This window comes from Myotis davidii, unplaced genomic scaffold, assembly GCF_000327345.1.
Source record: "Myotis davidii unplaced genomic scaffold, ASM32734v1 scaffold73, whole genome shotgun sequence".
Taxonomy (NCBI): domain Eukaryota; kingdom Metazoa; phylum Chordata; class Mammalia; order Chiroptera; family Vespertilionidae; genus Myotis; species Myotis davidii.
The window spans coordinates 5124689-5139968 of NW_006286675.1; the positions used below are offsets into that span (position 1 = coordinate 5124689).

Here is a 15280-nt window from a genome sequence, read left to right on the forward strand (position 1 = left end):
AGAAAGAAAGAAAGAACTGGAGGTCTGAGAGGCCTTGTTCAAAGTCAGTAATAACAGTTGCTACTTACTGAGCACTTAATAAATGTACCAACTGTATGAAGTGCTTTATATTCAATAGTTCATTTGGTCCTCCTGGAAATCCTATGAAGGAGGTAAGTAGTCCCTTTTCCTCCCCCATTTTACAGATAGGAAAACTGAGGCTCATGGGTATTTCCTGAAGGTCACATGGTCAGTGACAAGTCCAGGATTCAAACTCAGGCCTATCACCAAAGCCCACAATCCTAATCATTCTTATCTCCAGAAACAGAATCCAGAGCTCAACTCCAGCCTCATGGGCAGCATTTATTAGACCCCTCATGTTTGCCAGAATTTGTAGTAGGCATTCATCCAGGCTCTTTCCCCATGCTCTTTTCTTCCCATGATCCATTTGGGCTGAAATTTATCTCTTTTTTTTTTTTTTTGCAAATTTTTTTCTGTTGTTAAAAATAAAATATGCTCATTGTCAAATATTTATACTATAGAATAGTTCTAATAAGAGAAAATAAAAATCACCCATAATTTAACTACCCAGAGATAACCACTATTACCATTTGGGTACTTTTCTTTCCAGTCTTATTTGTAGCCACATCTGAGTGAAATTGTATAAAGCGTATATGCGGTCAAACTGATGATATGATTTGACATCTTTCTTTTTCACTTCAGAGCGACTTAAAGAACAGAGAGCTCTAACCGGGACAGGGTGTGGCATCACTGACCTGTTCTGCAGTTGGTGGACATTAGGTTGTTTCCCAACTATAAACAATGCAGCTAGGAACATCTTCACACAGACATGCTCAGGCCCAGGGAGAAACTCAACAGTGAGCCGAGTGGGAAAAGGAGAAATGGTTAAGGCCTGTTGCCTACCCGGTGAGCCGCCCCTGTGGGAGTGTCCAGCCCCCCGACTCTGCCGATGTTTCCTGGTTTTTCTGGGGTGCTGGTCCTCATCACTGCTCTCTGCAGGGAACAAAACACAAACTATAGGAGAACCTCGGCCTGAAAGGAGCCTAGAATACATTGTTCTGTTGTTCATCCTCAGAATTTAGTTTTTGTGAGGAGTGTGGTCTGGGAAAAATAGACTAGCGTGTTTAGTGATTATCTCTGGGAGACAGAGCAAAGGATGGTTGTGTCTTCTTCTTTCTATATCTTTACATGTTCTACATTTTGTACACCGTGTCTATGGGTGCCCAGCTGGTGTGGCTCAGTGGTTGAGCATTGACCTATGAACTAGGAGGTCATGTTTTGATTCCTGGTCAGGGTTGTGGGTCGGTCCCCAGTGTGGGGCATGCAGGAGGCAGCCAATCAGTGATTCTCTCGCATCAGTGATGTTTCTCTCTCTCTCTCTCCCTCTCCCTTCCTCTCTGAAATCAATGAAAATATATTTTTAAAAAATGTGCCTATGGGTAATCTTTCACAATAAAAATCTTAATTAAAAAAGTAACAGGCTACATTAAGAACAAAAAGATGTAGGGAGAACAGTGCTGGGTGTACGACTATCAGTTAGGGCCCTGGGCCTGGAGGAAGACTGGGGGCTACAGTGAGCCGATGGGGCTGGGGGCCTTGAGGTCACCATCTGAGCTTGAAGGATGGGCATGGTCTGACTCCCAGCAGCAGGCCAGCCACTGTGGGTCAGACACAGGATCCTGAATATCAGTCTGTCCCTGTGTGCTTCTGTGTTAATTTGCCTGTTGCTTTCTCTTAGTGTTCAGTTTTGCTAACCACAGCCAATCCCATGTGTGCTGGGGAGACAGGAGGGAAGTGCTTTATGGCCGCACTTGAGGGACATTAGTGTGGGAGCAGCACCCCCTAAGGGGCAACCAGAATCAGAACACAGAATGTCCCCTCCCACCACAAAGGAGAAACACAGGGACAGAGTCCCCCTGGCAAGAGTCCCCTGCACCTGGAAGCCCTTCTTCCAGAGCTAAAGCCCTTAGTGGGTGGGTTTGTGTACATTTAATAAGGGCGGTGGTTTCCTTTCCAGACCCATGAGGAGACTGGCTACGCACAAACCCACTGGACCCACTAACCATTGTCTCTCTTCTGTCCGCTGAAATAAGCATGGATTTTGTGGCCTTAAGCCTCAGTCTGATCATTTGCAACATGAGGACATAAGTCTAGGGTGCCAGGGCTTTGCAAACATTTTTACAAATTTAGCCTCAGATTGCTTTCATCAAATAAAATCTCAGACCCAGGCCCGCTATGTACAACAGATCAGGAGCGCCGATTGAGGAGGAATAGACCAGGGCTAATCCTTACGCTCCTCAGGCCCAGAAAGACCTCCAGGGAATCCCAGGTTACTGAGCCCTCTCCCAGCAGGGCAGTCAGCCTGTGCCTCAGTTTCCTCATCTGTAAAATGGTAACAATAACAGTACCTCCCTTAATGGATTGCTATGAGAATTAATTGGGTTATTACAGTGCTCAGAACAGTACCCGGCACATAGGTCAGCAGTATCAACACATGTTAGCTATGATGTTGCTGCTGCTGCTGCTGCTGCTATAAACTCAGCCTTACATTTCAAATCAAAAGAATAAAAGTGAAAGAACATCCTGCTGTTTATCAGAGAATAATGTGATAATTTGTAATCAAGACTCAAATAGAGACACTTATTTCTCTAAACCCACTAAAGTACTTGTGGGGGAGCAATACTTAGGACATGATTTGTATGAAATACTAAAAAAGCAAAAGCAATGGTGTGGTCTGTGGAGAAAAAGGTTATGGAATTTCCACTCCAGCGTGAGGGGAAGATGGGGCTACAAGGGAGGCACAAGAGGGAATTTAAAAATAAATGAATAAATAAATAAATGAAAGCAAAAGCTTTTGAGCAAGGATGCTCATGAATGGGATAAGTTGGTGGTAAGGTGGGTGGACCTTAACAATAATAGTTCCTTTTTGAGCTTTTACTATGTGCTAGGTGCTAAGACGTTACACATGTGAAAAATGTTATCGTCATAAGAATCCTATGAGGTAACTTTTTTTGCCACCCCTATCTTAGAGATTAGGACCTCAAGGAATACAGGGTTAAGCGATTTATTCAAGGTCACATAGCTAGTTAGTTGAACCCGGGCAGGCTGCTTGATGGACAGGTGCACTAACTCTGGCACCAGACTGTCCCTAGGAAACCTCAATGTTACTTTAGATGAGATGCAGTCACTTGAGGGGTTATCCGGGAGGCATGAGAAATAGCTGCCAAGATATGTCAGAATAGCAGGGCAAAATGCAGAGGAGGAGACAGCAAACAATGTTAAACCATGAACAAAATTGGCTATACGATTCTGTATAACTGTATACAAGTTCTGTGTACAGATAGGCGGGCTCTGGAAGGGAATGTGGACAAATAGAATTGAAGTATCAAGGTGGGGGATTATGGGGCATGGTTTTCCCATGTAAAGGTTTTCTTGAATAATATAAGATTATGTTTGTGTATATTTAAATCTTTGCTGTACCTGAAGCAGAGGAGGACGAGGATGAAGAGGAAGAGGAGGAGGAAGACGAAGAGGAGGAGGAAGAAGACTTGTCTCTCTTATACTGTTTTTGAGGAGAGAGTCCAGCCTCCCTGTCTTGCTTGTGGAAATCTGTCTCTCCATCTGGGAGGAACACACAGGCAAGGATGAGTGTTTCCCGCCCGTCCCACCCCAGGGACCACCAAGGCCTCCTCAGGGGTCTCTCTAGATGTGGGGAGCCAGGAGGGGCTGGTTTCTCCAGGATACTCTTCCCAGAGGCCCCAGGGTCCTAAGAAGGCCCAACACAGAAATTTCTCTAAATATGGAGCCCAGACAGGGGCTTCTAAGAGCCCTGTCCTGCTCTGAGACCACTAGACTGTATACTACTAAGTAGTTGCCAATAGAAGATTTTCTGTAAATTTCAGGGCAGGTGGGATCAGATTAAGCCCTATGTTCCCATCTCCTATGCTGGGCTCTCCCTAGTGCTAGCCCAAGCCCACAGAGACTCTTAGAGAGTTGGGGAGCAGCTGAGGATTCCCGCAGCTCCAAAGTGCTGGAGGACAGACTGGACCAAGCACATATGTATGTGTGCATGTGTGTAAAATCACTACTTCTTTAGAGGTTTCAACTGTGACTTGAGCCATTGTACCACCTGAGCTAAGCAGGGTCGTCCTCTGTTCTACCCATTCATTGCTGGACTCCACCTCCCATGAGGCTTTGCCCAGAGGATCAGAGAAGGCAGACATACAGACTACATCTTCTGTATTTCCGTGGACTTGACTGTGGTCTGGAGTCTGGGAGGAGGATCCTGAAGTCTCCATTGCCTTCCCTGGAGGAATAACAATAACAAGTAATTAATAATCAATAACAAGTAGTTAATATCCTTAATACAGAGAGAGCTTGGCAAATAAATAAGAAAAGGAAAAACACTCAATTTAATATATTTTTTTTATTGATTTTTCACAGAAGAAAAACACTCAATTTGAAAAGGTATGAGAAACAACTTACAAAAAAAAGAAAAATACAATTAGGGAAATTTAGATAATGATCATCTTTTTTGGCGAAAAACACTCAATTTAAAAAGGTATGAGAAACAACTTACAAAAAAAGAAAAATGCAATTAGGGAAATTTAGATAATGATCATCTTTTGACAATATAAAAACTTATTTACTTTTAAAAAATAGCTTTAGTATTTAGCAGTTTTAAGTTCACAGTAAAATTAAGTGGAAGGTACAGAGATTTCCCATATTCCTTCCATCTCCATACATGCATAGCTTCCCCATTATGAACATCCTCTGCAAGTAATTTTTAGGTGTGATATTTATATCGAGGTTATATTTATTTAAAGTATCCTTAAGTTTAGAGATAAATACTGAAATATTTATAATAAAGTTATATTATGTCTTGGACTTGCTTCAAAATAATCCTGTTGGGTACTTGGAGGGCATGGGTGGGGATCCAAATAAACAAGCATGACCATCAGTCAGTAGTTGTTGGAGCGATATCAAAATATAAATCGTGGTTCTTTCTGGGTGGTGTTGGATATTTAAATCTTTGCCCACCTCCACCCCATCCCCACCTCTGGCAACCACCTATCTTTTCTCTGTGTCTATGAGTTTGAGTTGCTTTTGTTTTAGCAGAGAATCTACTCTTTAAAAAAAATTTTTTTTCAGTTTATTTCAGAGAGGAAAGGAGAGAGAGAGAGAGATAGAAACATCAATGATGAGAGAGGATCATTAATCAGCTGCCTCCTGCATGCCCCACCCTGGGGATTGAGCCCACAACCCGGGCATGTGCCCTGACCACGGAATTGAACCGTGACCGCTTGGTTCATAGGTCGATGTTCAACCATGCCAGCCAGGCCAGAGAATCTACTCTTAACCCACCACAAGACCTTGGCTAGGCAATATCTTTCCCTTTGTCTCAAAGCTGGACCAGCTGGGTTTGAATCCTGACACTTCCAGCTGTGGGAGCTGAGCATGTTACTGAACCTCTTGCTGTGACTCAGGTTCCTCGTCTATAAAACGGGGACGATAATAGTGCTTCCTTCATAGTATTGTTGTGAAAAGAGCATGAGCTAAAACACATGAGGCACTTAGAACAATGCTTGGTACAGAGCAAGTGTTGAGTAAACGCCAGCTGAGATGATTATTATTAAGACGGAGGAGCTGGGTGGGAGCAAAAAGACAGTATTTGTACAGTGGCAAGAGCATGTGCTTTGGGGTCAGTCTGACCAGGGTCCAACTCCACTCTGTCACCTGTGCATGGGGTGACCTTGGGTAGGGCAGTTCCTTTCTCTACGTTCTATTTATAACAACTGTGAACCAGTGATGGGAGAGGCTTAGGGAGGAAAGATGGCCAGCGCCTGCCCTTAGAGGCCTCAGAAGATGTGAGTTCCCTCTTCTCCAGGCCTTTTATGACCCTCAGACAATCAGTGTCCAACCCCAGCCCTGCCCATCTCCCTTCTCCTATTACCCTCTTTCTAGAATAAAAATTCCCATTTTTATTCTGCAGGGCAGAATTCAGCTAAACATTAGGAAGTCACTAGGCAATAAAACTGATTAATATTCAGGAATAAATGACTGATAACCACACACCTCCAGGGCATATCTATGTTTTGAAAAGAACTCTTTGTACATAGCAGGTGCCCAGTACATGGCCATTAGCTGAGGTCATCTCTAATGTGGAATTCCAGGTAGCGTGGAGAAAGAGATTTAGAGCACCTATGGGAGAAAGAGAGCTCTGGCTGATGCCAAATACACCAGAAGTTCACTAACCCGTTCTCATCTCTTTCCTGCTCTAGCTGTCACTTGGCAGTCCCTGGCCACACACAGCATTTTCAGGCCTCCAGACTCCTATCTATGCCATTTTCCTATTGTCAGAATTGTATCTGACCTTCTAGGCACAGCTCCATTAACACCTCCTTCATGAAGGCTCATGCTAGCTGCCTGACCAGAATGCTCCCTTCTGACCCCCGCTCCATTCACCCTTCTTCCCCCACCACCCTTGGACTTCTTGCTAACAAAGCTGCAATTTTGTTCTTCCAACTCCAGTTAGATATTCATTTCTCCAGTCTTTCTCAGAGCTCAGGATGGCCATGTGACCCAATTTTCATTAATGAAAAGTTAGCAGAAATTTGTTGGTGTTCAGGAATGGTTTAGTTTCTCTTACAAAAGAGGGCAACAGGGCTGGTGCTATGTCTTGCCTCTCCTTCCATCCCTGAACATGACTGTGATGGCAGGAGCTACAGGGTCCATCTTGTGACCTTGAGGAAAAGCCAAAGCAAACTGAGCCCTTGCTCACAGCTGCTTGCTTTCTTGTTATTTGAAACAAATAAACCTCATTTTGCTGAAGCCTCTATTAAGGATTTTTGTTATTTGTAGCTAAGTACAATTCTGACAGAAACACATTCCTACACTAATTGAGCACCTATTGTAAGCTAGCACTGGGGAAACAGTGGTGAATAAGTTGCAGCACTTTCCTCAAGGAATTTCAAGGTAGACCTGGGGGCTGTTGGAACCCAGGGGCCCAATCAGATTAGAGTCAGTCAAGGAAAGCTGGGGGTGAGTTGGAAGGGCCAGGGGAACAGTGTGCAAAGGCACAGAGGCAGGGGGCCATGGACCACATGGGAAACAGTTGGCAGGAAGCATCTTTAAAGAAGAGTGGGATTTGGAGGAGGCCCAGAGAACACCCCTATTGCACCCCCCAGCATATCATTCTCGAGCCATAATCAACTTTGCCTAATACCAGACTCCTCTTCAAGGTAGGGCATCTAGTTGCAAAACTCCGGGAGCCACCGTTCCTATTCACCTTCAGATCTGTGCCCAGGGCTCCGCAGAGGGTCTGACACACCCAGGGTGTGTCTCTTCTACTGGATCATGAACCCTGCCAGGGTTAGAGACTGAGGCTGATTTATTTATGTGTCACCGAACCCTGCACAGGGCCTGACAGAAACCAGAAATGATGATAATGATGATGACAATAACAATAAATGCTTACTATCTGCCAGGCCACGATCTAAGCATGCTACGTGTATTAACTTGTATTCCTCACCACAACCCTAGGACGGCTCACCATGGTTGTGCCCATTTTATAGGTTAAGAACACTGAGGCACAGAGACACTGAGAAACTTCCCCAGAGCCATGTACCTAGTAAGTGACTGAGCAACAGTAGTTGTTTGGTCCATCTTGAGGGCTGGAAGGACTAATGCTGGCACCTCTTCCCAGGCCCCTGTCATCTGACCAGGAAAGAAGCCACTAACAGTCATGGGAGTGTTATACAAGTGATGCTGACTTGGCTTATATTTAGCCTCTGGTGGAAGTGTCCTCAGAGCCAAGTTCACTTCCGTGGGCAGTTCTTCAGCACACTGATCCATCAGGAGAGGGGAAATGGTAGGAGCTATCCTTGCCCCACCCTCCCTTCACCCTTATTTCTGCTATGAGAAAGGATAGATAGAATTTATAGACATAAATTCTAACTATGTTTTCTTGGTTTTAGAGAGAGAGGAAGGGAGAGGGGGAGAAAAACAGAAACATCTTTGGCCAGGGACCGAATCCACAACCTGGGTATGTGCCCTGACTGGAAATCAAACCGGCGACCTTTCAGTGCATGGGACGAAGCTCAATCAATTGAGCCACACCGGCAAAGGCATAGAATTTTTATAACTTAAAACTCAGGGATCAGTGGGCAAGGCAATGCTTAACACAAAGGACAGAGGACTCCTGGTGGAACATCAGGCGCTGGCAGAGGGATTGCTGGGAGGGGCTTCGGAAAACTCAAGTTCAGTGCATGTGACTTGGAGCCAAGAAGGACAACCATAGACAGTTGAAAGAGAAGTGAAGAAAGACGAAAGCAGGAAGAGGAAAAGAAACATGGTGCGTTCCCTGCGATCCAATTTTATTCATGCAAGTCTTATTTATCTTATGCAGGAAAACCTTAGGTTGAGATGGACAAAGTGACTTGTCCAAGGTCTCCCAGCTTACAGATGACCCCTACCCTGACAGAGAACCCCCATCCCTAGCCCTGGTTAGAGGCATCTCATGTGGCCCCACATTTGAGGCTGATCCTACAAGGAAATAGACTTATTTTCTAACACTTTTCTCCAAAAGCCCAGCCCTGCTGAGTCACTGGTGGTGCCAGGTCCTCTGTACCCACAGGTCTTGCTAAACTGGATTTTCCTCTTCAATCCAGTCCAGTATTTCCTAAGTTCCTGCTGTCATAAGGGCCTGGGCCCAGAGTGGGAGGGATAGTAGGAGAAAGCCTCACAGCCCTTTTCCTGCCCAGCTCACTCAATCCTCATACTAATCAGGAGGGAGGCAGAAAGGGTGGGGATTATTGTCCTGTTTTACAAATGGGGGAAGTGCGATCTAGAAATGGAGGAACTTGCACAAGGTCACACAGCAACCCAGGGGCAAGGCTGGCTCCAGAACCCTGCCTCTTCATTCAAGGGCTGCTTATCTTTCCCAGGTGTCTCTCCATGGAGGAGGGGGCTGAGGCAACAAAGATTGAGTTGGATTTCAACAGGTGGCAAAAGGCAGAGTGGAAGAAAGATTCAGTGGAGGGGGTGGGTGGCAGAGGGCAGTTGAAAGGGTAGGAATCCCCTGAGGCTGGGGAAGTAGTCCTGAGCCTTGAATGCCTGGCTAATGGCCAAGTGTTCCTGCAGGTGAACTGTGAGGAACGTTCCTAAGGGTCATGAATGCAGGGGCAGTTCAGTTCAACAAGCCCAGGCAGGAACTAGGGTTGGGGACACAGGAAGCAGAAATAGCTGGGAGGGAACAGAGCTGACAGAGAGTGGGTGCTTGCTGGTTTTGCCCACCAGACATCGAAACTCCCTTCTTCTGGCGATGACACCAAGGAGGCAAGTTAGAGCCCCCCATAATCTCCTCCAGTGTCCCACACCTCCCAAACAAGCATGTACCCTAATTGCAAACATAGACTGGTCAGGCAGACACAGATCCAAGGCCAGCACCCCACAAATGGATTGTGTTCCCTTCCCATGTTCCTTTGATTTGGAAATTCTGGAGGGGTCCCTGCTCTTTGCCCAGGTTAGATCATCAGCCTCTCCCTCCCAAGAATCTGACTTGTAACATGTGTGACACAAAACCCAAGGTCAGCTGGCTTTGGTCTGCCCTGACACAGATCCCTGAAGAGGCAGTTCCTCTCATTTCAGTTCCTGGCCACTGTCTGCTCTGCACTTTGGTTCCTTAGCAATTCCCTCTCTTCTTGTCCAGAAGATCTTGCCCTAGAGACTTGTACCTTTGCTGAGAACAAAGGTCATCTTAGAGCTGGTTCAGCTTCCCACGAGTTTTCTATTGTTTCGGTAACAGATTCCCACAAACTTAGAGGCTGAAAACAACACCACAAATTTAGCGTCTCACAGTTCTGTAGGTTAGAAATCCAATATCGGGCTCACTGAGCTAAAAACAGGTGTTGGCAGGACTGCCTTCCGTTCTAGAGGCTCTGAGGGAAAGCCCGTTTCCTTGCTACTCTTTTATTTCTTCTCCTTCCTCTTCTCCTCTGCCTCCCCCTTCTTATCCTTCATTTTCCTTGAGTCTTCCAGCTTCTAGATGCCACCCACATCCTTTGGCTTGTGGCCCCTTCTTCCATATTCAAAGTCAATGATGTCAGGGTCAAGTTCTCCCATGGCACACTCTGACCTCAGTGAAAACTTACATAAAGAGATAGAAACCATAAAAAAGAACCAGTCAGAAATGAAGAATATAATAACTGGAATGAAGACTGCATTAGAGGGAATCAAGAGCAGATTAGATAAAGCAGAGAACTGAATCAGAGATTTGGAAGACAGGTAGTTGAAAACACCCAATTGGAACAGCAAAAAGAAAAAGAACCCCCCAAATGAGGATAGTTTTAGGGACCTCTGGGAAAACATCAAGCATAATAATATTTGCATCAAGGGATTACCAGAAGGAGAAGACAGAGAGCAAGGGATTGAAAACCTATTTGAAGAAATAATGCCTGAAAACTTCTCTAGCCTGGTGAAAGACATAGACATGCAAGTCCATGAAGTGCAGAAAGTCCCAAACAAGATGATCCCAGAGGCCCACCCCAAGACACATCATAACTAAAATACCAAAGGTTAAAGACAAAGAGAGAATCATGAAAAAAGCAAGAGAGAGCAGTTACTTACATACAAGGGCACTCCCATAAGACTGCCAGCTAATTTCTCAATAGAAACTTTGCAGGCCAGCAGGGATTGGCCCAAAATATTCAAAGTGATGAAAAGCAAAGACCTATAATCAAGATTACTCTACCCAGCAAGACTAGCCTTTGGAGTCCAAGGACAGATAAAGATCTTCCCAGACAAGAAAAAGCTAAAGGTATTCAACCACACCAGCATTACAGGAAATGTTAAAGGGATTTCTTTAGGACAAAGAAGAAAAAAAAGACAAAAAAATATGAATAAAATGGTAACAACTACATGCCTATCAATAATTACTTTAAATGTAAATGGATTAAATGCTCCAATAAAAAGAAATAGGCTGGCTGAATGGGGAAGAAAACAAGATCCATATATGTATATATTGCCTATGACTGACCCACTTCAGATCAAAGGACACATGGACTAAAAGTTAAAAGGTGGGCAAATTGGAAGTTACAAAATAGTCATGGGAATGTAAAATACAAGCTAGGGAATATAGTTAAGAACATTACAATAACTATGTATGACCCAAGTGGGTACTGAAAATATCAGGTGGAACACTTTATAAAGTTTATGATTATGTAACTACTATTCTGCACACCTAAAACCAACACAAAATAATATTGAAAGTAAACTATAGCCCAGGCCATATAGCTCAGTGGTAGAGCATTGGCCTGTGCACAGTAGGGTCTCAGATTTGATTCCCAGTCAAGGGCACGTACCTGGGTTGCCAGTTTGCTCCCCACCCACATCAATGTTTTTCTCTCTTTTTCTCTCCCTCTCTCCCTCCTTCCCACTCTCTCTAAAAAGCAATGGAAAAAATATCCTCAGGTGATAATTAACAACAAAAATAGACTAAGCTGTAATTAAAAATATAAATAACTAAAAGCAAAGAGATTGAAAAATACTTAATGAAAATGATAATGAAAAAAAAGCTGGGGTAACAATACTCATATCAGACAAAATAGACTTTAAAACAAAGGCTATAACAAGAGACAAAAAAGAACATTTTATATACAATAGCCAAGATATAGAAGCAATTTAAGTGTCCATCAATAGATGATTAGATAAAGAAGATGTGGTAATATATTTGATGGAATATTACTTGGTCATAAAAAGAGTGAAATGTTACCATTTGCAACAAAATGGATGGACTTAGAGGGTATTATGCTAAGCGAAATAAGTCAGACAGAGAAAGACAAATACTCTGATTTCACTTGTATGTGAAATCTGAAAAACAAAATAAATGAACAAACAAAACAAAAACAGACTGATGGATACAGAGAACAAATTGATGGTTTCCAGATGGAAGGGGATTAGGGGATGGGCAAAAAAGGGGAAAGGATTAAGAAATACAAATTGGCAGTTACAAAATAGTCATAAGGATATGAGGTACAGCATAGGGAATATAGTCAATAATATTGTAATAGCTGTACTAGACTTATGGCAGAATCATTTTATACTGTACACCTGAAACTCATATAATATTGAATATCAAGTGTATTGAAAAATAAAAAACAAAAACAATGTGAAATTAACAATTTTTAATTTAAAAATAGTCATAAAATACTGAATTTAAGAGCTTAGACAAATAATGTTAGGCCCTGGCCAGTTTGGCTCAGTGGATAGAGTACTGGCCCGAAGACTGAGGGTCCCGGGTTCGATTCCAGTCAAGGGCATATACCTGGGTTACAGGCTCGATCCCTGGCCTTGGTCAGGGTGTGTGCTGAAGACAACCAATCAATGGGTCTCTCTCACATCGCTGTTTCTCTCTGTCTCTCCCCCTCCCTTCTAGTCTCTCTGAAAATCAATGGAAAAATATCCTCTGGTGAGGGTTAATTTAAAAAATTTAAAACACACACACACACACACACACACACACAAACCCCCAACCATTTCAAAAAGAAAAAAAAATAATGTTAGGCTGGCAAAGTTTCTTTAGCATCTCCCTCTTCTCTTTAAAAGATCTTCCATTTGTCCACAGCCCTTTTTCTTCAGCACTCTCCCCCTTCCTGTCACAGACTCATCTTACCCACCCTCCTCTCTCCACCAGCTCTCCAGGTTTGTCGGTCTCTCTTCTCCAAGCTAGAATTCTACAGGTTTGCAGCCAGAAACTCAAAGCTAAGCTCCAGAAAGGAAGAGAGACTTGCCCAAGACCACACAGCAAGGAGTCTGGATATAAACTCAGATCTAAGGCTGGAAGTCCAAGCATGAGGGAAAGAAGGAAGATGCCACAGTTTACATTTCTTCTGCCATTTTGTCCCAAGTTTGTCCAGGCGGTTTAGTTGTGAGAAAACAACCCACACTGACCCGCTGACCATAAGCCAGATGGACCTGTCATGACTCTGGGTGAACCTTGTAGCCACAGAACATCCAAGGATGCAGCCAGGGCCTTAGGTTGCCCCTGAGGAGTGAAACAAAAGGGTGCAAAGGGACAAAGTCAAGTTTGTGCAGAAAGAGGATGGGTGGGCCCAGTTTGGAGGCTGTTCACACAGAAAGACCTGGGAGTGTTGAAAGACACTCTGAAAGGTAAGTAAACTTTAACACAAACATCTAACTTAGTATTTGGCACATAGTAGGTACACCACCATTGTATATTAAAGTGTAGTATAAGCCAACAAGGTGATAGAGCTACAAAGCAAAGCTAATACAGCCTTAGGTCATATTAATAGAAGCATAGAGTCTACAGTAAAGAAGGTGACCCACAGCCCACTATCCCCCATCCTGAGTTCAAGCCTGGGTTGTGCATGAAATAAGATCTAGACCAGCCGTGGGCAAACTACGGCCCGCAGGCCAGATCCGGCCCGTTTGAAATGAATAAAACTAAAAAAAAAAAAAAAAGACCGTACCCTTTTATGTAATGATGTTTACTTTGAATTTATATTAGTTCACACAAACACTCCATCCATGCTTTTGTTCTGGCCCTCCGGTCCAGTTTAAGAACCCATTGTGGCCGTCGAGTCAAAAAGTTTGCCCACCCCTGATCTAGACAAACAGAGAGAATCCAGAGGATGTGCGGGGTATGGAGACAACACCCAAGGGATGTGACTGGTGGAGCAGGATCTAGGGATGAGCATTGCATGGACAGACCTGGTCATTATCCACAACTCTCTGCAGGACTCCTTCAGGACAGGTGGGGCTGTGAGCCCAGAGGGAGGGGTCAGGACCTTGGGGAGGTCCTGTGGGACAAGTGCCAGCTCAATATACAAAAAGAATTTTCTTAAAATGACATCTAATTTGGGGTGGTCATGAGCACCCAACCATGAGAGGTGGCAAGCTGAGGAACGGCAGAGGTTGGCTTAGAGGTCCTTCGCTCAGAACTTCTTACTCTCTAAAATAATAATTTCCAAAGCACAGGAGGAAAATATTAGTTCATCTATCTCTACTGAACTTTTAACTAAAATAGTGAATAGTACATCGTTCAGCTCTGATGTGCACCCTCTGCCATATGTCAGACATCAAATGTCATGTCCCCTGAGGCCAGCGGGGAGCTCAACAATACAGACAGGTCTGCTGTGGCCACTCCACTTTCTACATTCACCCTGTTTTGACGTATTTCGGTGTACTAGTGCTGGGTTGGGTGGCTTTGAGGATCAAACAATATAGCTTTGACTGACTCAGCCCCCATAGCATGGACAAATGGCTTCAAAGAGTAACTATAAAGGAAACTCGAGTGGAGATAACACTAATCTAAGAAGTACAAGCAAGCAGCAGGAAATGTGGGAGACAGACCCCCCTCCCTCCCCAGTTCAAGTCCTTCATCAGTCACATTATCACGTTGAAAACAACAATGAATGTATACTTGCTTACTGAAATAATAATAAGAAGAAAAAACTATTTGAGATGTGAACGTCCATCACTATTATCAGTGAGAAAATTCACTACGAGTGTATATTGAGACGTTAGCTAATGGTCCACAGTACTTGTACATAATTTCTAAATTTATAAATATGTATCTACTAGAGGCCTGGTGCATGAAATTCATGCACCTGTGGGGTCCGTTCCCCAGACCCCCCAATATTCATGTATTTTTGTCTGTGTGTGTATGTATGCATATTTTGTTGTTAATCCTCACCTGAGGACATTTTTCATTGATTTTTAGAGTAGAAGGGAAGGCGAGAGACAGAGAGAGAAACATGGATGTGAGAAAGACACATCAATTGGTTGCCTCCTGCACATGCCCCCACCGGATCAGGCGAAACAACGCCACTGACAGGACCGACTGCTAGCGGCCACTGGGGCTCAGGTGTTGAGCGTATGGCGATTTTCTGTTTCTGCTTCCACTTGTGGTCAAGGTCCTGCTTGTAGGAGCTGCTGATGTAGCAACCACTTTCTGTCTTAATCTTCTTCTTGTCTTCCTGTCCTGACTGTCCCATAAACCCCTTCTTCTTCCGGTCCCACTTGGGCTGCTGCCGGCCCTTTCAGGCCCAGACCTCTGTGAAGACGTCCTCTACACTCTCTCCCTCCTCCCCTTCCTCCTCCTCCTCTTCCCCAGGATGCTCCACCTGCTGCGCTGGGCAGCTCCGGGCTGGGCCAGCCAGGCCCTCCTGCCGCTCCTGCCGCCCTGCTGGAAGCTGGCGATGGCCTTGCCGCTTGGCCCACGTCACCTGGCTGCTCAGGGCCCGGCTGGAGGCTGTGTTCT

The 15280-nt window shown here is 44.4% G+C and overlaps 1 protein-coding gene and 1 pseudogene across 4 annotated transcripts in view; both read right to left on the bottom strand.

Moving 5' to 3' along the window:
- The window catches only part of TMEM40 (transmembrane protein 40), a 31544-nt gene that overhangs the window by 10072 nt on the left and 6192 nt on the right, over window positions 1-15280 (bottom strand). For 3 of the 4 annotated variants that reach the window (XM_015560387.1, XM_015560386.1, XM_015560388.1), the window contains exons 2-4: window positions 4226-4306; window positions 3481-3621; window positions 904-993 (exon numbers count right to left, since the gene is read on the bottom strand). In XM_015560387.1, the coding sequence (XP_015415873.1) occupies window positions 904-993; window positions 3481-3621; window positions 4226-4298 (304 nt within the window). In that variant the 5' untranslated portion in view covers window positions 4299-4306. The remainder of the gene's footprint in view (window positions 1-903; window positions 994-3480; window positions 3622-4225; window positions 4307-15280) is intronic. The other variant, XM_015560385.1, reaches the window with a different exon arrangement.
- Window positions 15060-15280, bottom strand: part of LOC107182210 — a 3446-nt pseudogene continuing 3225 nt past the window's right edge.